This window comes from Sus scrofa, chromosome 1, assembly GCF_054392235.1.
Source record: "Sus scrofa isolate SSC_HxYL_T2T_F1_AM1 chromosome 1, Sscrofa_HxYL_maternal_Yorkshire_Landrace_v2.0, whole genome shotgun sequence".
Classification (NCBI taxonomy): Eukaryota; Metazoa; Chordata; class Mammalia; order Artiodactyla; family Suidae; genus Sus; species Sus scrofa.
The window spans coordinates 4932819-4957038 of NC_139383.1; the positions used below are offsets into that span (position 1 = coordinate 4932819).

General features: G+C 49.3%; 2 protein-coding genes across 5 annotated transcripts; one reads left to right on the forward strand and one right to left on the reverse strand.

The window, feature by feature from the left end:
- Positions 1–1144: 1144 nt before the first annotated feature.
- Positions 1145–12043, reverse strand: LOC146405891 (uncharacterized). Its single transcript, XM_085022104.1, has 4 exons — positions 11731–12043; positions 9435–10810; positions 4384–4473; positions 1145–2719 (listed from the first exon to the last, which is right to left on the reverse strand). The coding sequence occupies exons 1-2, from the start codon at positions 11961–11963 to the stop codon at positions 10681–10683; spliced, it is 363 nt and encodes a 120-aa protein (XP_084878230.1). The 5' UTR covers positions 11964–12043; the 3' UTR covers positions 1145–2719; positions 4384–4473; positions 9435–10680.
- Positions 11943–18867, forward strand: LOC110259875 (uncharacterized). 4 transcript variants are annotated; one of them, XR_014843624.1, is made up of 4 exons: positions 12233–12383; positions 12774–12866; positions 13368–13442; positions 15989–18867. XR_014843624.1 is itself a non-coding variant. In XM_085022024.1 (3 exons), the coding sequence occupies exons 1-3, from the start codon at positions 12083–12085 to the stop codon at positions 16442–16444; spliced, it is 522 nt and encodes a 173-aa protein (XP_084878150.1). In that variant the 5' UTR covers positions 11943–12082; the 3' UTR covers positions 16445–18867. The 4 variants fall into 4 exon arrangements, 1 of the variants encoding a protein (XP_084878150.1); XM_085022024.1 differs by lacking the exon at positions 12774–12866 and having other exon boundaries at positions 11943–12383; positions 16299–18867; XR_014843619.1 differs by lacking the exon at positions 12774–12866 and having other exon boundaries at positions 12249–12383.
- Positions 18868–24220: the final 5353 nt, after the last annotated feature.

A 24220-nucleotide genomic window follows, 5' to 3' on the forward strand; every position in this document is an offset into this window, starting at 1 on the left:
CACTTTAAGCATAATTCACCTACAAAATCATTCAGTCTTCCTAAACTATGTGAATGGAATTTGTTTGCATAAATCTAATTCCACCAAAGGCTTCTAAAGTGTGAACTAATTACACGATCTAATTTTGGAGCTTTTCCAAAGTTAATCTCTGAATTAGTTATCTTTTGCTTTTCTTTTATGTGTCATCTTGCTTTTTCACATTTCATTAGGTATCAAAACCAAGAGAGACAAAGTACAAGCTATTTATGTGTTATTAAGTCTCAAGATAATGGGAAATATTTTATCACAGTTAGATCTGCAGAAGAGTTAGGTGGTTCCTAAACCAGTGTTTTGGCAGAAAATAAATAATTATGGGCAGCAGTAACTTAAAACACTTAAAGATATTCCTAAGAACAGTCATTTTGACTGACGTTGACCTTGGTGCTCATGCATGTCTATGAGTGTGTGTGTGTGTGTGTGTGCGTGTGTGCACGCGTATGTGTGTGCATGCGAGTGCATGTGTGCATGTTTGTGTGCACGCGTGTGTGTGCGTGCATGCGTGAGAAAGAGCATGTGCTCGCGGCTATACAATGAGGTGTGGTTGCAGGGAGCACTGGATGTTATGTGGGAAGTCATGGGTCCAAGGCCGGTCCCAGCACTGGCTGACTGTTTGATAGGAAGGAAGTTACCCACTGTCTCTGAATCTCAGTTTTCTCATCTACAATTAGGCTTAATGGAGTTCCTGTTGTGGCTCAGTGGGTTAAGAGCTTGACTGGTATCCACGAGGATTGCTGGTTTGATCCCTGGCCTCGCTCATTGGGTTAAGGATCTGGCATTGCTGTGCATGAGCTGTGGTGTAGGTCACAGATGTGGCTTGGATCACACATTGCTTTGGCTGTGGTGTAGACCGGCAGTTGCAGCTCCAGCTCCGATTCAACCCCTAGCCTGGGAACTTCCACATGCTGTGGGTGTGGCCCTAAAGAGACAAAAAAAAAAAAAAAAAAAAAACCCTGACAAAATAAAATAATAAAAATAAAATAAAATTAGGACTAACAATGCTTGTCCAGGTCTACCCTTTCAAGGGCTTGTCATAGAAATAAAAAGAAATCAGGGCCCTAATAGCATCTCCTGGAGAGTGACATAATTATACCAATGACACAATGTGAGATTTGGGATAATTTATCTAACATGACTGAGTCTTATTCCTTCTTACATGGGAGGGTTATAACAAACTCATGGCAGTAGACGTGATATTGCAGTGTAATATGCTGCAGGCAGACACATTAGTTTGGCTCTTTAAGGAGCATAAACTCAACTGGAAATAGTTTAAACGAAAAAAAAAAAGAAAAGTGTTCATTGACAAGTCTCAAGCAACCATGGAAAAGAAGCAGCAGAGCCTCTAAAACCACTGGACCCAGAAGTTTGAAGGCGAACAAGACTTTCTCTTTTCTCTTCGCACCGAATATGGTTTGGCTTTTCCCAGGCCAACTTTCTCCACGTGGCCGGACACACAATCCCCAGCAACAGCGATGCCTTACATCTCTCGATTTTGCTACAAGACAAAAAAAAAAAAAAAAAAAAAAAAATAGAATCGCCCACCTCCTCACCCCAAGACTGACGCCCGTTGTAAAGTCCCAGGAGAAGCCTCTAGTGGGCTCAGCTTGGATCAGGGCCCTGGGGTGGGAGCGTGTCCTTGGCTGTCAAGGCAAGAAATGCTCACCAGAAGCACGGACAGTCGGCCTTCTCTCCTCTCCGGCGAGGGTGACCCTAGGCCGAAAGGATGAAGCTCTCCGTCAGACCCACTCGGCCTTCGGCGGCTGACATGAGGAACATTCCAGAACAGATTTAAGCGCGCCTTCAAAGTTTAAATTGCTGAAGCAATAAAAGGTAGACGAAGTTTATTCTGGTGCCTATAACCTAAACCATTCCCGTTTATAATCTTGTGGAACCACAGGACCAAGGATTAAAACCATTCTCTAATTCTCTTTTGTTAAGAACCAGCACTATTTCAGAGGGTTTTTTCCAGTTTTAAAATCTGATTCATCTCCTGTTAAATCATGCCTATGATTTACTTGGGGCAATGGCTGAAATTTTTTCAATTAGAAAAATGTACATTACAAGTACGTTATTTATAAAGTGTGCAGAGTCGACTATGTTTTAGAGTCCCACCTGAAGAGGCAACAATAGAAGGCCAACACAAATATAGATTCTTGGGTATCACACGGGTTTAAACCATCTGCCTTCTCCCTCAAAGGTCTCTCTGTACAACGTCTCCATTCCTGGACAGCTTTTTCTCTGGTGACTCTTGTCTGCCATGGAAGCTGTTCTGCTTGGCAGAAGCTGTGTCCCTTGATGGAGTTGAGTGTGGCCCCGTGCTGGGGTCTTATGTGCCATGCTTGACACTTGGTGTGTGGGCTGGACCAGCTTCTCTGCATTGGATCACGTAGGTGCTGTCTGCCTGGGTGGTATCTCTTGATTTCCCACCGCCAGTGGCAGCCTCTGTCCACCCCATCCTTTAAGACTGGGGCAAGCTTCATGCTGTAGGGTAGACTATTCCGTTGACCTCTCTCTTAAAGAGTGCTGCTTTCTTTTGGGTGAATGTGTGATCTGACCATATCCGTGGGTACTTCTCAGGCATAGCTTGATGCATCTTCTCAAATGGCTATCTGTGCAGGTTTTGTGTCTCCAAAGCTAAGACCTGAATGAGGCCAAGTTCACAGGAGGAGGGTGACCTTCAATGCTGCCAGAACACGAGCATTTTGCATGTCATTGTCAAAGCAGGAGCAGAGTAGACCAGCTTGGCCAGTTTCATCACTATGCCCCGTTCCCTCGGTGGTGGTGGTGGGGGGGGGCCTTACCTGATTGGGAGCAAGGGTTGGGTGGGGGCTGGACTCCATCTGCCCCTGCTTTTGTCCCTCTGAGCCTGGGATGTGGGGCCCAGGTAGGATGGAGCACCTCCTGCCTGTGGCTGCAATGGGAGAGCTAGAGGGCAAATGCTGAAAATAATATTCTGGGGTGAGGGCCAAGGTCATGGCCAGCAAAGATGTCCAAACCATGTCATAAATTAAAGTAACTATTGGAAAACCGTGGCTTAGTTAACAGAGCCAAAGTGAGTGGTGCTGAGGCCCAGAGCAGCCAAGAATGCAGAGGGAGAAAGTACAACAGGCCTTCCTGGGGAAGGACATTAGGGGTCCCTGCTATAGGCTGGCCAGGTCTGGGAGGGTCCAGGCCCACAGCCATGGGAGGCAAGGGTGTGCCTGCTCGTTTACTGGATTGTTCCATATGCTCCTGGGAACCCACCTCCAAGTTAATTCTGATCTCTATGATCTCTAACTTTTTTTTTTTTTTGGCTGTGCCTGAGGCACGCAGAAGTTCTGGGACCCGGGATCGAACGCGAGCTACAGCAGTGACAACGCCAGGTTCTTTACCTGCTGAGCCGCCAGGGAACTCCTCTGGTCTCTGATTTAAAGTTCTTCACAGATGGGCAGGAAATGCTACTCTCCTGTTATTCTAGTCCCAAACCAGCCTGGATACATGCAGAGCCAATTACCAGTTTAGTCCCATTACCTTTATTCCCCATTTTTGTGCAGCCCTGCAGACTATCCAGAATGCCACGGCCTTTAGTGCCAAGGAGCTCGGGCAGTCACACGCCCAACACCACGTGGAGGAGAGGAGTTTGTGATGGTTGCTTGCTCCACCCCCGTGTGGAGGGGACAACAGGACGGACACTGTTTCGTGACAGTTTCCCTACTTTATCTAACTATCCATGCACTTCCTCCTCTTCTCTCCTCTTCCTGGCGGGACATTTTCATACATACCCAATGGCGGAAGACTCGAAAGGAAACACAAGCACTTTATGATGCTCTTAATCAGAGTCCAAAGGCAAGGCCAGGCTTTCTGTTACAAGTTCAATCACATCATAGAAACAAACCATAGGCCTTAAAAAAGAAAACTTTCCAAGCCCCAAGAATCATTTCATTGCTTCTACAATGCCATTGAATCATTACATACTTTTCTCATACTAAAGGCAAAACGATGTCCGTCCCTGTTACTTAGACGTTACATTGTTTAATTCTTTAGCATTTCTGGAGTTCTCTTCTGGCTCAGAGGATTGAGGATCCGGCATTGTCAACTGTGGCTGCTTTGGTTGCTCCTGTGGTACAGGTTCGATCCCTGGCCCAGGAACTTCGGCATGGCCCGGGTGTAGCCAGGAAAGAAAAAAAATTCTGACACACACGCACACACAAATTCAAACAATGTAACTCCCCGAAGTCCGCACACATTAGCAGTTCCAGTTGTTGGGTGATGGAATTATTCTTGCGCTGTTATTCTGCTCTGAAATGTTGATGTCGGAAGGGCCCCCCCCCCTCACCTCCTGGACTGTGTAATTGAATGGAGACCCACCTGGGCGGCAGGAGGCGGAAACAATCCAGGTGGCCCATGAATAATCACGCTCCGGGTTTACTGAGGGGACTATTTAAAAAGTTCTGGACTCTGGAGGACGAGAAAGCCAGAAAAAGCCCTTTTCATGTATATAGTTTAAAAAGCCGGCTTATGCACAGCCTCACTGCCCATCGAGGGAAATTGATCACCTTTGTAAAACATTTCATTTTCTGACAGGAAAGTTCAAACCTGGCCGAGGGTTACAGTCCCTTCTTTGTGTCCAAGGACTTACATGTTCAATTTCTCTTCATATTAATTCTCTTTCTAGCTGAATTTGAGTGTGTGGCAAAAAAAAAAAAAAAGAGCTTGAAAGCACAAGATTCTTTTCTATCCAGCGACCAGAAAGGAGGAGTGGCTCTGGCCTGTCTCATTTGAAATGATAACTAGCACTCTGGATAAAAGGAACATCCAGGGGAAAGGGTCGCCCCTCCCAGGCCTGTGGTCTTGCGGGGGCGGGGGGGGGGGGGGGGAAATAGTCCCAAGGTGGTGGGGAGGTGACAAAAGGCCACGGCAGCACCTAAGGCAGGGGAGGTAAGGGGCCGCCGGCCACCGTGGGTGACACGTGGCTGCTGTAGGCGGAGGTTCAAGGGCCAATATTCCATAATTACAGCAACCGATACAAGCAAGTATGTTAAGATTATTATATGGGTAGTGAATTCTCAAATGTGAATTAAAAAATGGATTCCTATGGCAACTTAAGTATGCCTGTAGTACTATTTTACCAAGTAACCTCTAGGAATATCCTGAGATAGAGCCTTTCTCAAAAACCAACAAATCCCAGACAGCAGGAGAAATATCCTATTATATGAACAATTAGCAATTAGGGGAACCAACTGATTTATATCTTAGTAGGGGAAGCAGTAGCTTATTGAGCACCTGCCGTGCCAGACACTGTTACACCTTTTTCGTCCATTTCCTTGTTTTATCCTTTCGACAATCCTGTGAGTTATCAGTGTACCCATTTCACGGATAACAAAACTAAGAGAATTAATAAGTGTCCACATTACTTGGTTCAGACTCAAGGCCATGGCACTCTGCCTCCACACTAATATTCTTAAAATGCCACTGCCCTCTCAGTAGGAAACCACTGAAACCTATGGCAAGAGTAATAGCAGCACTCCCTTAAGTGTAGGAATCTTAGGTGGGCCGAAAGTTGTCCTTTGTGCTTGGAACAGGGCCTGCACAAAGTTGGTGTTCAGGGAGAAGTAGCCACCCATTTCCTGTCCCTAAGACGGTGCTGTCCAATAGAACTTTCTGCTGGATAAAATCGTTCTTTTTTTTGTCTTTTTTTTTTTTTTTTTTTTTTTTTTGCTATTTCTTTGGGCTGCTCCTGCGGCATATGGAGGTTCCCAGGCTAGGGGTCTAATCGGAGCTGTAGCTGCCAGCCTACGCCAGAGCCACAGCAACGCAGGATCCGAGCCGCGTCTGCAACCTACACCACAGCTCACGGCAACGCCGGATCCTTCACCCACTGAGCAAGGGCAGGGACCGAACCCGCAACCTCATGGTTCCTAGTCGGATTCGTTAACCACTGCGCCACGGCGGGAACTCCTGGATAAAAACATTCTTTATCTGCATTGTCCAGCTGGTAAACACCAGTGGCTACCCAGCACTTGAAATGTGGCCAGTTGGCTGAAGAGCCAAACAGTAAATTTTGTTTAATGTTAATGTATTCAATTTCATTTTTAATTTCTGTTTTTATTTTAGCCACACCCTCAGCATTTGGAAGTTCCTGGGTCGGGAACCCAAGTCACAGCCATAATCAGAGCCACAGCAATGACAACGCCAGATCCTTAACCCACTGAGCCATGAGGCAACTCCATAATGAATTTAATTTTAAATAGCCACACATGACCAATGAGAAAAAAGACTCTTTGAGACTGCATGTCTTGCCTGAAGACTCATGAATCGTAAGGGTTAGAACCATGATTCAATCCTGAGTTTTTCCGATATAATCCAAACTCATACTTTCTCCACCACTTTCCCATTAAAAAAAAATGAGGAATCTTGGGCTAAAGGAGCCCTAAAATGTAAACGAATGGGAACATCAGAGATCATTACATTGAGAATGGATAAGCAATGAGACTCTGCTGTCTAGCAAGGGAAGCATATCCAGTCTCTTGGGACAGAACATGATAGAATATGAGAATAAGAATATATATATATATATATGCCTGGGTCACCTTGCTGTACAGTAGAAATTGGCACATTGTAAATCAACTGTATTTTAATTAAAAAAAAAAACAAAGAAAAATTTGATCATCCTTTAGAAATGTGTTTTTTTTTTCTTTTTGGCCACTCCCGTGGCATTGCAAAGTTCCCGGGCCAGGACTTGAACCTGTGCCTTGGCAATACCTGACAAAGCCAGATCCTGAACCTACGGCACCACAAGAGAACTCCCGGAATCCATTGTCTTTTAACTAAAGTTCATCAGATAAGAAAGTTATCACAGCCAAAAGGAATTGCAGAGCAACAATGGTGCTTGTGTGCTACTATTACAGTAAGCCAGCAGTTAGTTCACATCTAGTTATCTGAGTTGTAGGAATAAAAGAGCAGCAGTAGTCGCAAGGCAAGACGGTGACACCATCGCTGTGCACAAGGATGGTGGGGGTGGGGGGTGATTTGCGGAGGCAGTGAATTACGGCAGCTGCTCTAAAATAGCCTTTTCTCTGCCTTTTTTATCTTCATCTCTCCAAGGTGCCTTTTCAGACCTCTTTTCCTAATTGCTCTCGCCCACGATGTTTTAGTACCACAGATGTACTGCTTGCTTGTTTCTCTGTTGTACGTATATCCGTGCTTTTAAATAAAAAAAGAATGGGATTTATTGCCGCCACTCCCCCTCTCCCCCCGCCCGCCCCAAGAACCAACTCTCATCACCTTCTAGGAGGAAGGGGTGATATCACCTTGGCTAAGGATGTGCTGCTGGATTAGCGCCTCTTGGCAACTGGAGAGGGGCAAAGTGGAAAAGGCATGGGCTAGCTTTAGTCCTGGCTCTGCCTCTTAGGCAAGTCACTCCATCTCTTTAAGCCTCTCTGTTTGGCTCATCTGTAAAATGGGGGTAAGATGTTCTGCGGCCTTGGGCCGTTGTGAGGATTTCAGACGGTGATGAGTGTTCACCAAGGGCTTGTGGCTCCCACGAGATGCTCTCTAGATCTTGGCTGGTTTTATTTTCCTTGTCAACACAGAAATAGTACTGCATTGTGCCAGTTTTCAAATCTCTTTTGTTTTCAAAAGTTACCATGTTGGACTCCTTAACTTTAAGAGGGGGCTTTACAATATCTAGGAAGATCTCCTTCTTTTAGGGTGAAGGTTCTTGAGAAATGACTGCTCAGATAGATACAAGGCATCGTCCTCCTCCTGCTGAAGTCAAATCTTCCAAACACTTATTAAGGCCCTTCAGAGCTGATGAGACAAATCACAGGCAGCATTTGCCTGATATAAAATATGCACAGTAGCACTATCTTAATTAGATGTACATGTCTCTGAAGATATAAATAAATGCTTCCTTTTTGATATGTCTGATTTAATAGCCTAATAACAGGGGAATCTTGCTGAAATATAATTCAGGGGGTGAGGGAGAAATTAATAAACTCAAATATTTAAAGCTCAACAGCAATTAACAACCCATTTAAAACAAATTTCCAATTTTTAATTTTATTTATCCTTATCCAACCAGGACTAAGCCTGGGGTTCATCATTATTCATTTTTCAGACCTAACAGGGTGCTGCTCTGCCCTTTGCTTGGGAGGCACTTTCAAATTCCATTATCCGGGGGCAGCCGACCATGACGCAGGCGAGGGCTGAGAGGGAATCAGAGACCCACCTGAGCCACCAGGGCACAAGGTTCCTCTTTCCCCCTGTTTGCTATTTGTGCTTCTCACCCTTCCCTGGAAACTGGGGGTTGGATTTTGGTGCTATGTGAGTAGCTACACACCTACGCCCATACACAAAACGGGAATACTTTTCCCTTCAAGGGCCCTCAGGCAGCAAGGAATGTGCCATCAGTGCCCAGCCAGGGCAGTCACCTTCGTTCTGACCTTGGTGGCATATGAAGGGAAAGTGAAAGTGAGTGACCAGGCATGAATACTCAGAAGTCACCCCAGAACGAGCCCCGACCCCTCCATGAGGGAGGGGTGTGGTGGGCTCAGTGCCCTGCATCTTTCCTGTTTGTCCCCGGGCCCCAAAGATGGGGAAGGAGGTGGGGTGGGGAACATGGAGAGGAGGCCCTCCCTAAAAGATGCTCTACCCGACTGGGGGTGCTGGCGGCACACAGGGATGCAGAGAGCCAAGCAGGCCCAAGGTCACCCGTCTAACAGTAATTATGCGTGTGTAAACCCAGTTAGGGGACAAGTGAGAAGAAAGGTTGTGGGGAGTGAAGAGCCACACGGTGACCTGTGTGGGCGGAGCTGCAGGACGAGGATGACCCCCGAGACGGCCCCTTCTTGCAAGGGCTGCACCCTTTTTTTTTTTTTTAATGCTTTTTAGGCTGACCTCACAGCATGTGGAGATTCCCAGGCTAGGGGTTGAATCGGAGCTGTAGCTGCTGGCCTACACCGCAGCCACAGCGATGCTGGACCTGAGCCTCATCTGTGACCTACACCACAACTCACGGCAATGCCAGATCCTTAACCCACTAAGCAAAGCCAGGGGTTAAACCTGCATCCTCATGGGTACCGGTCAGATTTGTCTCTGCTGCACCACGACAGGAATTCCAAGGGTTGCCCTTTCTCCAGAGAAGCAGCCTTCACTGTCTGGTCCTCTTGGGCTACTTTGCTATGTGGAACGAACCCAGGCCCTTCACTGAGACCCTCTCACCACCCCCAGTGGGCCCAGTGGCCATCCTTATACCACGTGATCTTGTCTATTGGGTCTCAAGGATCAAACCTTCACCAGAGCAGGCACCCGAGCCACAGCAGTGACAACACCAGATCCTTAACCCGCTGAGCCACCAGGGAACTCCTCTCCCAAGAATTTGAAATTGGGATGAATGGCACTCACTGTCGGCTGCTTACCTGGATGGAGATAAGGCAGATCAGGAGGCTGAACTGATGTTCTGGGTGTGGGTGGCCATCAGCTGACAGGCAAGGAGAGCTGGGTTAGAGAGAGAACTGAGGGGGCGCTGGGGGAACTAAGCCATCAAGTACTGCCTGCGGTCTGAGTCTTATCGAGGCTTATCGGGCGTCTGCTCTTGGTCCTTTGTAAGGTCTGACTGTGTTTCTGGCCCTTGGGCACTATTTATCTATAGAAGAAACGCCTCTTTTTTAATGCTGAAACTCCTGCGGTTAAGGTCTCTGTACCAATAAAGCAGTTTACCTAGTCATGGTGACCAAGGAGAGCTGGGGATGACACTGGCCACGCCCAGATGTTGGAAAAGGCCGAAGACCAAACGTAAGTAAGCTCAACACAAGATGCCTCTACCATGTAAAACACTTCTCCACCTAGGAGCTGTGGGGACACAGGGGACAGGGAGGGAAGGAGGACAACGGTGGACGGCCAGCGCTGCCGGGAGGACTTGGGGGCCCCTCCTAGAATCAGAGGTGGGAGTCCCTGAAATCATGAGCCTTCCCATGTAAAGTGATGGATTCGTTTCCTGGGGCTGCTGCAACAAATCACGACAGCTTGGTGGCTTCAAACAATGGGAATCTAGCCTCTCGCAGACCTGGAGGGCCAAGTGCAAAGTCAAGATGTCGACAGGGCTGGCCTCCCTCCAGAGGTTCTCATGGAGGTTCGGTTCTTTGCCTCCTCCAGCTTCTGGGGGCCGCAGGCACGATGCGGCTTATGGCTCTGTCACTCCAATCTCGGCTCCATCTTCACAGGACCTTCCCCTCTTTGTCTCACTTTGTCCCACTCAGGTAATCCAGGATGAGCTGCTCTCAAGATGCTTAGTTTCATTACATCTGGAGGGACCCCTTTTTCAAATAAGACCGCCCGCACAGGTTCCTGGGGTCAGAGCGTGGCCATATCTTTGGGCGTGGGGACTGGATTCAACATACGACTGAGGCTAAATAGCAGACAGGGAACACTCATGGTGGAACGAGGAGTTCAGGCATCCCTCTTGTTAGATCATAGTTAATGTTTGCTAATTTTTTAAAAATTAATTTCTCTTGCTCTGTAGTGGCCAGCTTATTCCTAGCAGAGAATTTTGTGCCTGTTGCTTGGATTGCTCAGGGGAGAAAGGCACCCAGATTGCTCAGTGGGGGATTGTGTCTGTAGAATGAGATATTCCGAAGGGCTCCTGGACCGGTCAGACTGTAGGTTTCATTCGTTCCATCTTAACACCGGGCTGGAGGCATGATGTTTCCTTTGAGGAGCCTGGGGCCGAGGCTGGCTGGGGACAAAGCCCTTGGCAGTTTCAGGCAGAGGACGCGTGATTCGCTCGTTGACTGAGCTGAAAGGTAAATTAGATGATTTTAATAAGCAGATGGATTGGGGGATCCAGGAAGGGTCTATTACATTTTTCCTAATAGTTAAGCTTCTGTGTTTTTCAAGCAGCCTTAAGGGACAACTCCTGGGGTAGCTCAGAGCACTGACAGGTCAACAGTCCCATTCAGGACTGCCCATTCACCATCCAGGGTAGGTGGTGTCACTGAACTGCCATTTTCTAGAATCCGTCGTTGATGTTTTGCTGCTCTGATAGCATCCAGGCTCTCTCCACTGTCAAGTTTCGGGTTCCCCAAGAGAATCTGGCCCCAGCGAAGTGTGAGCATGGTGGCAATGAGCTGGAGAAGTTCCCCTCCTGAGATCTGGGACCGGGTGGGGGGGTCGGGGGCGGGGGCGGAGGTGGCCAGAGGGTGCAGGGCCTGGGCGGCGGCCTGGGGCTGAGTGGGGCCAGGGCACAGGAGCACAGAGGCCCTGGGCGTGCAGCCTGCGGAGCTGCAGATCTCAAACCGTTTTGCTTTAGGACCCCATCAGACCCTAAAAAACGATAGGCAGGCCCAGAGAGACGCAGGTGGACTATAATATCTATCAACATTGACCTTATTAGAAGTTAAACCCGAGACGTTTTTAAGACTCGCGAGCAAGAGCGCGCAGGGTTGCTAGCCGTGGGGTGACGGTGTGGCCGCACCTCGGGCGGCCTCCGGAAACCTGCGCCGTCTCCTCCCGAGAGTAGGGGGAAAGGTCAGGGACGTCCTAGTGTTATTAAGAAAGTGCTTCTGACCTTGGGATGCTCTGAAAGGGCCTGGAGTCCTGACGGATCCCTGTCGTGCCCGGGGACTGGCTGGCCCAGCGATTCAGACGGTGGGCCCCAGAGAAAGACCGCCGGGTGGGATCTCGGCTCTGCCACGGCTGATGCGGCCAGTTTCTCACCGACTCAGGGCTCCACGTCCTCTCGCGAAGATGGGGAACCTCGGCGCCTCCTCTGGGGCCACCGGGAACGGTCCAGCAGCTCCAGTGCGTGGGCTCAGCCTCGCCGCTCTGATGGGGCAGCAGGGCTGAGGACTGGCCTGGGGGCCTGGACCCAACACCGGGGCCTCTGCTCCACGGGGTGTTCCTGCACCAAGCTCCCCCCGCGGGGAGGCGGCTCGCCCCTGGTGGGGCATGAGGACCGGCCTTTGCTCTCGGGAGCCGGTGAAGATGAGATGCTCTCTGATGTGAGGGGAGCTGCGGTCTGAGACCCCAGCAAAGCCAATTCCCTAACAAGGTCTTTCTTCTGGTAGCCATGACTCGTGTTGCTGAAACGCGGATTTCTCAGCATCAATCAATAAAATGTGAAACTGGGCCAACTTATGAATATTTCATATATAACAAATCTAAGTTTTTAATGCTCGAAATGATAAAATGTCTGTCGATATGCCTCCAACCTCCCAAGGGCTTCTCAGGGCGTCAGATCAGCCGGGGCCCAGCCTTGGAGCCAGATCCTGCCATCAGCTGCATCACCACAGCCTCTGCCTCCACACCTGCTCACACCGGGACTCCAGCTTCCTTCCAGGGAGAACCAGGCACTGGATCATGCATAAAGGGTGACTCTGAAGCTCCCTCTGTGGCACGAGGGGATCAGCAGCCTCTTGGGGGGCACTGGGCTGCAGGTTCTGTGCCCAGTACAGTGGGTTAAGGATCCAGCATTGCCGTGAGATGTGGTGTTGGTCATAGTTGCAGTTCGGATCCCCAGTAGCTGTGGCTGTGGTGCAGGATGGCAGCGCAGCTCCAATTAGACCCCTAGCCTGGGAACTTACCTATGCTGCATGTGCAGCCTTAAAAAAAAAAAAAGAAAGAAAGAAAGAAAAAGAAAAAAAAGGGTTACTCTTAGGAGGGGGTGCAGGGACAAACCAAACCAGGGCACAGATGGGATGGGAGAGGGCTGGGAGGTGATGTTGGGAGCTGAGACACACGCAATGGCCTGCCGGCCACAGGCTCAGGCCCCTGGGCTGCCCTGGAGAACTGCCTGGTGCTGTGATTGCAGTAAAGTGCGGATGAAAAGGAAGAACTCGTTTCACACGTGCTCTGTGAGTCCAGAACCCCCACCCCCAATTAGGCCTATCAGTCTGCTTTCCTAAGGGGTCCCCGCGATGCCCACCACGAGCCTTCCATCCCCTCCTCTTGGGACCCCTCCTGCCCCTCCCCCCATGCTCTCTGGTTTCCTCCCTTCAATGGGGCAACTTGCAGTTTGGGGCCATTCTCCTCCCTCGTCAGTTATTTACTGAGCCGAAGCAGCACATTCAAGCCAGGGTTTCACTTCCCTGCCGCCCCGGCCTGCTCTTTGCTCAGCTGGGCTACGTTTCCAGTTGTCAGCATTGAGGCAGCTCAGGGCCACAGGCTCCTGTCTCAGAGTCATGAGAGTGTGGCATCGACAGGCCACAGAGTCCATCTCTTTCAACTCCTTAGTTTACAGATGGGAGGAACTAAGGGTTTACCGGTGGACAGCAAGGATGCTTCCCAGCCCCCTGACCCCAGGGGACAGGGGGACAAAGGTCCTCGGCTCCACGACACTCCTCTCTCCTTGGCAGGTAGGAAACACCCATCTCTGGTTTTGCGAAAGGCTTTGCGACTCCCGAGAGAAAGCGCCTCACCTAAACGAACAGGTAAGTAAATACGTTTGAGAAAACACGAACGGTATTTGTACTCTTGTCATGAAAGCTGGCTTCTCTCGTTTTCCTAAGTTGCGTTCCTGTTAATACTCGCTGAAGGGTTCTCTGCAGCCTAAGACGTCAGCTGATAAGGGATTCAGGAGATTTGTATAATAATAAGGGACTCTTGAAGGCCAAAGAGTTCTCAAGACTCAAAGGAATGAAGTTATGAAAGTGGAAAATTAAACTCACGGCTGCCGAATTCCACGGGGCCTCCCCCAAGCCCGTCACTGAGCTGCTGGGAGGGAGGCGAGCCATGCGAAGGCTGGGAGCCTGCAGACTCTTCTCACCGCGCCTCCTATTGTCACCTGTGGCCAGGGAGGGCACATGGTTTTCTTCAGGTCACACAGGCAGTGAGCAGCAGAACCAGAGCCTTCCGAAGGCCTTGGTGTCCCCACCCAGCGACCTTTCTGCGAATGGACCCTGCCCCTCTGATTCACTGCTGCTGGCAGACAGCTCAAAACCAGTCATGACCTTGGATCCCAGTGGCCTCAGATCACAAATGTGTCCTGGATTGTCAGCGCTGCTGAGTGGCCCACCCTGGTGCAGGCCGTGTGAGGCGAGGACCCGAACCCACACATCTGCTCACTACTCCCTTTTTCAAAAGTCTTCAGGGGCCGCCCTGCCCATTCCAGCTTCTCATCTTGGGTCACACATCAGTGCTGTTCTCCCCAAAGCACCGGTTTGCAACTTTAAGGGGAAAAGACCAGGTCCTTGGCTTTTATTTTAATTGTGAAAAGAAGCAAAGCTTCTCTGACTTTGTAGAATAATACAGGAGCTCTTTCGGGCCATTGCATCCCAATCTGGCAGATGGAGTCTACTTTAGGCGAGGTTTAAGGAACACACACGCAGGAACAAACAGCTCATGGGGGCCTGCGAGGTCCTTCATGATGGACCCCTTCCTGCACACCCAGACTCCTCTCCCTCCACCTTAAGGGCACAGAAAGGTGACTCGCCTGGGGCTCCTCGGGGATGCACTGTCTTGGGTGCCCCAAGTGCTTGCTCAGCTCAACCTGGGCATGCTGGATGCTGGGGGGCCGCCCTGTGCATCGCAGCACACCCCTAGCTGGCCTCCAGCAGAACTGGATGCCTCTCTGGGCTGATTACTGAGCCTCATAGACTCACACGCTCAATGGATGCTGATTCTATGGCTGTAACTTTTTACCTCCCTCTCTCGCCCACAATGACTGTGAACTCCTAGAGGTCAAAGATCATGGCTCCAAATCTATGTTCTTATCTCCTCAACCCTTAGCACAGTGTCTGCTCCACAGGGCGAGTTGAAAAAATGCAGGGTGTGGGGGCAATCTGCCGTTCCAGCCTAGTGGTTCCTGGAGACCACCCCTCCCAGAAGCACTGCAGTCATCTTCCCATCCAAGACCACCACACAGCTCAGCCAGTGACACAATCTCCACATCACTGTATCACTTGATGCCTGCTTGAAAAATAACTTGGCCAAAGAAATAACCCAGGTTTCATCACTAGTCATAGCAACAGTGGTAGTAATAGAGTAATAGTATTAGTCATAGTAACAGCAGTAGTCATAGTAACAGTAGTAGTAATACAGTAATGTCGTAACAGTAGCAGTCGAAGTAATAGTAGTAATAATACGTCAGGACAGGAGCTGCTGCCATGAGTGTTTTCTCCGAGTTCTGCCAGCTGTTTTCACTCGAATTGCTAATCCTTACATTTCTGTGAACTTCGTCTCCTTATTCCCACATTGCAGGTGGGGAAACTGAGGGTCTAAAAGGTTTTGTTTGTTTGTTTTGCTCTTTAGGGCCACATCTGCAGCATACAGAAGTTCCCAGGCTAGGGGTCCAATCAGAGCTGTGGTTGGGGGTCTATACCATGGCCACAGCAACACAGGATTTGTCTGCAGCCTACACCACAGTTCACAGCAACGCTGGATCCTTAACCCCCTGAGCAGGGCCAGGGATCGAACCCACATCCTCCTGGATACTAATCAGGTTCGTAACCCACTGAGCCACAACAGAAACTCCCGGCTCTAATAGTTTAATTGGCAAATTCAGCATCCTGGCAGTTCCGGGATTAGAACCAAGGCAGTCTGACTCCAAACCCTGATCGCTGCCCTGTCTCTGGCTTCCAAAGTTTGATTCTTAAGGCTGATTCTCAAGAAGTGGTTGTTTCAAGGCTGAATGGCCTCAGTGCACCAGACAAATGGATTATCCGTGCCCTGCTGCAATCTGTGTCACTTCTCATCCTCGTGACAAACAGCAAATTCTAGCAAAATATGGACAAAATCGTTTTGATGCTGTATTTGCATATCCCAGGATTGGAGGATGGTTTGTATAATCAAATTGTGTAGAGTTGTAAGAAGGGAGCATCATTTAAATAGCTTACAAAATCACTTTGAAGATGCACATTAAAATCTAAAGAATCCATTGCCTCCCAGATCTTTGCAAAAAGTTAAATGCTAATTGATTATGACATCTTTGTCTGTATCACTGGCTCCATTCGCCATTTCTGCTTTGTCAATATCACAGCTCCACTTTTCATTCCATCCTCTGCTCCTTCCACCACACACATCCCATGCCGGAATAACAGATGGAATATATGCACGACGGGCTTTTCCTCCCCTCTCCCCACAGTTGATCAAAAGGAGCAGCCTGAAAAAAAAACAACTCTGGAATTTGCTGAAATTCTGATTTCTTTCAGCACTTTTATAGATTTTATAACTTATCTTTTATTGACTATGCAAGGTCTCTGGTCCCCAGCATCTGTTTGTTGCATCTGGGAAGAAAGATAAATTCCCTCTTTTTTTTTTTTTTTAAATGCCTCTGAACCACATTTAAGAGACAGACAAACAAGCAGGTCTTGACAGAAGGAGACGGCGGCACATCTCTCTTCCTCTTCCCTGGGTCCGGTGCCCACAGGATGGAAAGAGGAAGAGGTCCTGTCCAGCCTGCGGGGTTTGCCAGGTTCAGGATGAAGGTGCCTGAGACTTCATCCCAAAGAATAGGTGTCCCCCAGACGGGGGACCTGAGGATGGCCAGTCATGAGCACAAGCTTTTGGGAGGCTGCCTGATATGTAACCCCTCCCCCCCAACACACATCATTTACAATTTCTCAGACCTAAAGAATTGTGCCTGGTCACCTAGAGACATGATTATACATCACGGGACGTCGTTATAATAATGGCTACGGTGCTGCAACTTCTTTAAAGCCTCAGCTGTTCGATTCAGCCTCTTCAGCTTCACAGCTGTTTATAAGATTAATAGACTCTGATGAGGAATGGACTCTCCCACTGGAGAAGAAAAGAGAGAGCGTCTGCTTTTACCCTCACAGAAGTAGCACTCCCATCGTGAGATGGTGTCTGTACCCCTGACAGCCCAGGTGACAAGGAGGCAAGGGTGGCGGGGAGCAGCCCTGGGGAGGGTGGTCTGGGAGAACACGGGTGCTCCCCTTGTCCCAGAGGCTGTACTGGCCCCCGTGACGGGAGCCAACTCTGCAGCTGGGGACACGGCCTGGGCTGGGAGGCAGCCACAGGAGAAGGGGGCCCCAGGAAGGAAGGAAGAGGAAGGACAGGGACATGGATCCACGGGGGACCCACCGGGGGCTGCCAGGATACCTGCAGCTCCTCGTTCCCTTTCTGGGGTCCCCAAATCTGGCACCAGGACCTGCAGAAGGACCTCTCCTGTGCCACATGGGAATCCCGCTTTCAAGGCAAATACCAGCTGGTAAAGATGGCATGGCGAGTCTTCCTAAGTCTCAGAGCCAGGGTGTCACCCGCGTGGGCCCTGGGGAGCCAGTGTGGGCCTTCCTGGGGTTGAAGGTCAATGGAAACGAAGGCCTTGGGTGATCGGGTCAGGGAAGAAGGCACCATGACACGGGGGAGGCAGGAGCCAGGCGCAGACACTGGAGGAAGCTCAGAGACCAGCGTGGAGGGAGGTGCGCCTGGACCAGGCGGCCAGGAGGGTGGCCCTCCAAGGCCCAGGCTCCATCCGATGCAGTCCCTCATTGGCAGTTGGAACAGAACAACCAGCCACTTAGTGGTGACTTGAATAAAGGAAGGAAGTCTTCCTAAAAGATGGAAACAGGAAGTAGACTTCTGACTGCCAGCTTGTCTTTCTGCTGCTCCCCCAACTGTGCCTCTTTTCTTGGCTACTTTAATGTTCCAGAAAGAGACCAGGCTCCTTACAGTCTTAAACAGAGCGAAACAGAGCACCCGAAGCCAGGAGGCTGAACTGGAGAGAGGCTTGTTTTCTGCCCTTGGATGGGGAGCGCCCCCGTCCTCAACCTCGCTCTGCGGTTTGAGAGAAGCGTGGATGCACCGTTGGTTCGCGGGGTGTGTGCTCCTTTCTTTGCCTGAAACAAGTGTCCCTTAGCTGGACAGCCATGGCATCTGCTTCTTGCTCAGCTCCCGGAAAACCCCAAGCGGACTGCCAAGATCAGCCTTATCTCTGCCTCTGTTTTCCTCTTAACTGACCGCAAGCAGACCCCGACGGGAGGAAGGAGGGTAAGGCCCATAGTAATGTGGCCATAATTCACACAGCTGCTTGGTGAAACCTGGGGCAAAGGACCAAAGCCACATCATGGACTTGTAAGCATCATCCTTCTCCAGACATGAACCCCCCTCCCATCCGTCTCCAGGAGCCACTTGACCTGATGGATAAAAAGGGCTGTGGTACTCAGAACGAGCCCCTCCGCTCCAGCCCTGTAAACTCCATTCAATCCCTCCTATCATCTTCAGCGAAAAAGAAGCAGGGCCTGCCTAACAGCAGAGAGTGCCGAGAAGAAGAAGGAGGAGGAGGAGGAGGAGGAAGGAGGAGGAAGAAGAAAGAAGAAGAAGACGAAAAAAACAACCCCAACACCTTCTTGTATCTAAACCCGCTCGGTGCTAATTTAACGTGGCAATGAGATAAAAGTTCGCCCTGGCTGCTGTCAACCTCATTGGATCGGAATGCCGTCTACTTAGCATAGGAGTCAAACAATTCCCTGGCAATAGATTGCTTTCCACTGTAGGTCTACTAGATAAATAGAAAAGTAATTAACAGAGCGCCATGGCAGATGTATCAGGCGGAATTTCATTAGAGCGGAAGAACGGAGGGAACCACGAAGTCGCCGCGTGTCTCGGCCTTTGGTGGTGATGGAGTTTTCCTGCTGCCTGTCTCTGGGCCGGACACGTCCTTTCTGCCTCTCCTCCAGAAAAGAAAATTCTGAATTTCCTATTATATCTTCACCTTAATCAACGGGCCAAGAAAAATCTTAAGTGCCTGAAATTGGCCCAAAAATAAATAATTCTCCTCATTTTGCCATTGAATTATTTGGGTCCTAAAACGTATGGATGATTATATCTCTTTCATTGTATTTTCTTTCTTTTCTTTTTTGCTTGATTATTAAATACCTGATTTCAAAATGCTAATGGAATGTCTTGTTATTATTTTTCTTCCCTCCCCTTAGAAAATAAGTGGTATTATGTCATGTATAACAGCAGGAAGAAGTGAAATTTCATAGGAAGGACATTTATGCTCGGTTGGAGAAAGAAAAGACGTTGAAGGCATTTATTTTTGTCCGGCTTTTAAAAACCATATTTGAAAGTACTAAACTCAATTTCACATGTCCAGAATGGTTTAACCTAATTTTGGCATATTAATTAACAATAAAAGTAGTGTGTTGCCGCATACAAAGAAATAAAATAATTAACTTACTGAGGAAATGGGGTCATATGATTTTACTTTCAGAGGGTAATGAATGACACTGAGTAATGGGGACAGTGTTTTGCAAAGCAACTCTGGCTGCAGAGCCTGATGGAATTCTTTGTTAAATACCCAACGGCTGACCATTTTCTCCATCTTCAAACATTACCTGATTCAACCCAGAGGAACCCACCTACACATCAGCGAGGCCAGCGGGAGGCAAGCTTTTGAGTAGTTTCAAGGATGAGTTGAGTATCCAAATGCTCCCTGAGTCAATACACGCTAAGGAGCTTTCGACTTGGGGAAGAAATTCCAACGTTTTTGCTTCTTACATATTCGGACCTTTGACCTTGGAATATTTTGTTACGTTTCATTCCCCAGGGGAAAAAACCCCCAATCTTTCAAGTGGTTATTATACAGCCAAGTGCATGAATATGCATGAGACGTCATTATGACCACAAGGCGACAACTTAAAATGTTCAAGGGTCTCTTCCTAAGATTTTGCAACTTGTTCGGTGACAATAAATCAGTGTCCAGTTCTTGGTTGCTGAGCTCTGCCTTTGATTGATCCATCCAAGTTTCCAAGAAAGTGGTTTTCAAGAGCCCCAAACCCATTTGTCCAATCATTCATTCATTTGACAGATGCAAAAGGAGCTGTTTAATTGCCAGTGTCTGTGTTTTATGCAGAAGGCCATATTGAGAGCTCTGGAGTCAGTTCTTTGCAGGTCAAGCCTCGGAATTTCTAGATTTTATTTTATTGTATTTTTTAATTTTTTTGTCTTTTTGCCATTTCTTGGGCCGCTCCCGTGGCATATGGAGGTTCCCAGGCTAGGGGTCCAACTGGAGCTGTAGCCACCGTCCTACACCACAGCTCACAGCAATGCCGAATCATTAACCCACTTAGCAAGGGCAGGGATCGAACCCGAAACCTCATGGTTTCTAGTCGGATTCGTTAACCACTGTGCCACGATGGGAACTCCCGGAACTTCTAGATTTTTAAAGCTGAAACTGAGCAGAGAGAAGTCAAGCAGCTCGTCCCCTCTCGCTGCCTCATGTGGTCAAGACTGGAAATAGGATCTGACTGCCTTTGCTCAATGAGTCCGCCAAGTTTGGGGGCCAAAGTGTAGAATTACCACGAGACCCTGGTAACCAAGAGTTGCATGTCGAACCCACTTCTGACTTTCAGAGCTTAATTTCCTTTTCTTTTTTTCTTTTTACTGCTGCATCTGCGGCATATGGAATTTCCCAGGCTAGGGGTCACATCAGAGCTGCAGCTGCAGGCCTACATCGCAGCCATGCCAGCCAAATGCAAACTATGCTGCAGCTCACAGCAATGCTGGATCCTTAACCCACTGAGCAAGGCCAGGGATGGAACCCGCATCCTCATGGAGACATCGGGTTCTTAACCCACTGAACCACAACAGGAACTCCCAGAACTTGATATTTCAACAGAGAAATCTGACATCGTATTATCAGAATCTTCAAGGCTCTCAAACATAAACTCCCCATTCAGAATTGACCTCAGTTCCCGAGCCTTGCAGCAAATTCACACCTGGAGAAGACCTTTCCACCTTTAGGACTGACCATCCCACATCCCTGTCCTACGGGGAAAGGCAGTGGAGCTGGAGAGAGGGAACAGCTCCCACAAGCAGCCTCCCGGTTCTCTCTTGGTGGGTGGGAATCCTGCTCAAGCAGTCCATGGCCTCTGACAATAACTTTTTGTTCCAAATTAGCCCAGAAAAAGCGATTTACAAATAATTTACAAAAACAGCCCTTTCTTGCATTTTTGCTCCTGGGCTCCTGTCTCTGATTCACGGGCCACGTCTTTGAGAAGGGGAGCAGATGGAATCCAGGTGTCAGGCCTGGGCTCCTCCAGGGACTGGTCACAGCCCAATGGGGTTTAAGGGAAAACTCTTAAAATCAGCCCTGTAGTGACAGGGGGCCAGGCCCCATCGCAGGGCTCCTGGAGTGTCGCCTTTGCTGTCTCCTCCGGAAAGCCCTCCAAGGCTGGAGGCTGGCTCTCTCACACTCTTGGTTGTTGTCACCCCTTTTTTAGGGCTGCGCTGGCAGTATATGGAAGCTCCCAAGCTAGGGGTCGAATCGGAGCTACAGCTGCCAACCTACACCACAGCCACGGCAACGTGGGGTCCACGCTGCATCTGTGACCTACACCACAGCTCATAGCAACGCCTGATCCCCAACCCACTGATCGAAGCCACATCCCCACGGATACTAGTCAGACTTGTTTCCGCTGCGCCACAATGGGAACTCCCAAAAGCCAACACATTTCAAACCTAGTTTCTGTTCTACGCCATCGTCTTGCCAATCACGTGGCTGTGGAGAGGCGTGGGAGGCACCGTGAAGCCACCAGGAGACCGACTCTCAGGGAGGCCGACAAGCGACCGCCCTCCTGTGAGGCTTGGTCCCCTCGCCCGCAAGCTGGCGGTGATCTTCCACGGTGATCAGGGTTCAAGGGGAGCACCCACGGGGCACCCTCGGGTCCTGGAAGCTGTTCAACCCCCCCCCCACCCTCAGGCTTCCAAACTTCTTTCCCAGGCGTGTTTGAACCCGCCTTGGTCATCCCCAAATGCCCGATGACCATTTATCTTATTCACAAACCATTTTGTGTATCCCTGGATTGTTTTACAGTTTTAACATTTTATTGTTTTGTCTTGTTACTTTTAGCTTTTATTAAAGCTGCCAATTTTTATAATCAATTTTCTGTTTGTATTGTTTACCTTCCTTGACATTGTGATTTGAAAGGATGTCTCTCTCTCTCTTTTAACGCTCTTATCTGCTCTGTGTTTTAGAAGGTCAAGAAGTTTGCTGACTGACTAACAGAATGATCAGAACGTCCCACACCCAGGCTTTCCTTCTCAAACCCCAGAACTGCAGGGTCAGGGAGTCCTCTGCGGTCCGGGTGGGCCGCAGGGCTGATGGATGCTGGAAAAAATGTTGCCGATGGAGATGCGGAGATGACCCATGAAGTAACCCTGCCCAACGCGGGGCACCCTTCTGCGAGGCCCAAGGCCCGCCATGTAGACCTGTGGGTCCCCCTGCAGGGTTTTCCGTCCCGCTCCGGGCTGCCCCTCTCCCGTGGGGGAAATGTCCCCGTTCCCTGGTAACACGCGTCTGCTTTCTGTTTGTGCCTCTGCCGACATTTACTTTTATCCACATTTTTTTGGTTCAGCATCTTGGTTCAGATGCCGACCTTAGGCCTTTGCACAAATGCCTTGCAAACACATACGTCGGTCAATGTCAGTATCAGATCGGGTTCGCCTCACCCTGGACGCGTATTTATTTATTCCCGTTTTACAAGCTAAGCGTCTCCTCCTGGGCCCGGCCCTTCATTGCCTTAGTTCTGAGTTGTCCGCTCCGCTCACAGGCGCTGAGCTCCTCCGAGGTGCGGGGCTGGGGGCTCCACCCGCCGCCCTCTGAGCGCCTGTGCTGCTTGCTGCTCTCCGTCTTCCTTTTCATTGCTTCGGCGTCCTCGGTGTGACTGCGCTCCGAGGTGCCCACACAGCGCATAATATCCCATGACAGGATGCCTTTCCGGGTGCAAACCAAAATAGCACTGGCCTTTGTGCGGCCTATTCCTTTCTAATCTCGTCCTGACACGCCGCCCGGCCTCACCTCTCAAACATTTCGGTCCCTGTCTGACCCACGTCGTGAGGGCTGGGATAGATCTAAGGCGATCTTCTGCGGCCTCTGTATTTGCGAGCTTTGAATCCATTCACATGTTTTCTCCTCACCACCATCTGAATTGCGTCCCTGGTGGGAAGTCAGACGCTTGTTTTTCAATCCGGTTTCCTTCTGCTCACAAAGATGTGAAAGAAACTATATCCAGGCTTGGAAGAGAGGCTCAATTACATTCTAGGAAAGTAACAATTTAGACAGTCTCGTTTTAAGCAACCGCGTCTCTTTTTTTAAAAAATTTAGAGCTGGATGAGAACTGAGGAATCGCTTCCCCCAAACCTGAGCTTCTGTGGGGAGGGTGTGCTGAGTCCGGATTAGATTCGGGGCCTCCCGCCTCAGTTTGGTCTGTGGGTCCCCTTTCAAGTCTACCTTTTTTAAAAAAAAATATTTTTACTTTTATTTTTTAATTAAAGTATAGTTGATGTACAGTGTTCTGTCAATTTCTGCTATACAGCAAAGTGACCCAGTCATACATACATATACACAATTTTTCTCACATTATCCTCCATCGGCTTCTATTACAGGGATTGGCTGGAGTTCCCTGTGCTGTACAGTAGGACCTCATTGCTTTTTTTTTTTTTTTTTTTTTAAGGGCCGCACCCAAGGCATATGGAAGTTTGCAAATTTCCCAGAGTTCCCAGGCTAGAGGTCAAATCAGAGCCACAGCTGCCAGACGATGCCTCAGCCACAGCAATGCCAGATCCAAGCCACATCGCGACCTACACCACAGCTCATGGCAATGCCAGATCCCTAACCCACTGAGCAAGGCCAGGAATTGAACCTGCATCCTCATGGATACTGGTTGGGTTCATTTCCACTGAGCCACGTTGAGAACACTACTTATCCGCCCTAAATGTAATTGTTTGCGTCCACTCGCCCCATATTCCCAGTCCATTCCACTCCGCTCCTGCCTTGGCAACTACAAGTCTGCTCTCCATGTCTGCGAGTCTGTTTCTGCTCTGTGGAAAGGTTCATCTGTGCCATATATTAGATTCCACATAGAAGTGATATCATATGGTATTTGTCTTTCTCTTTCTGACTTACTCCACTTAGTATGAATTCTACTTTTTTAAATCAAAGATAGGTATGTTAAAAAAAGAGTAAAACCACACCCAAGGCCACATCAATCACACATGTTTCCCGTGCCCTGAGCCCCAAACGTGCCCTTCATCCCAGGCTCCTGGGGCCTCTGACTTGTGTTGCTTAACCCCTCGGGGACCCTGCAAGCTCACTCTGGTCCAGGCGGCCTCCCAGTGCGATGGAACCCGGGCCTCTCTTCCCAGCATCTGTTAACCCCCGGTGATGGCCATGTGTCTGCAACAGTTGTCGCTGGCAGCCATGCCCCCTCATGTTGCCTGACTGACTGCATCTCTTTCTTGATAG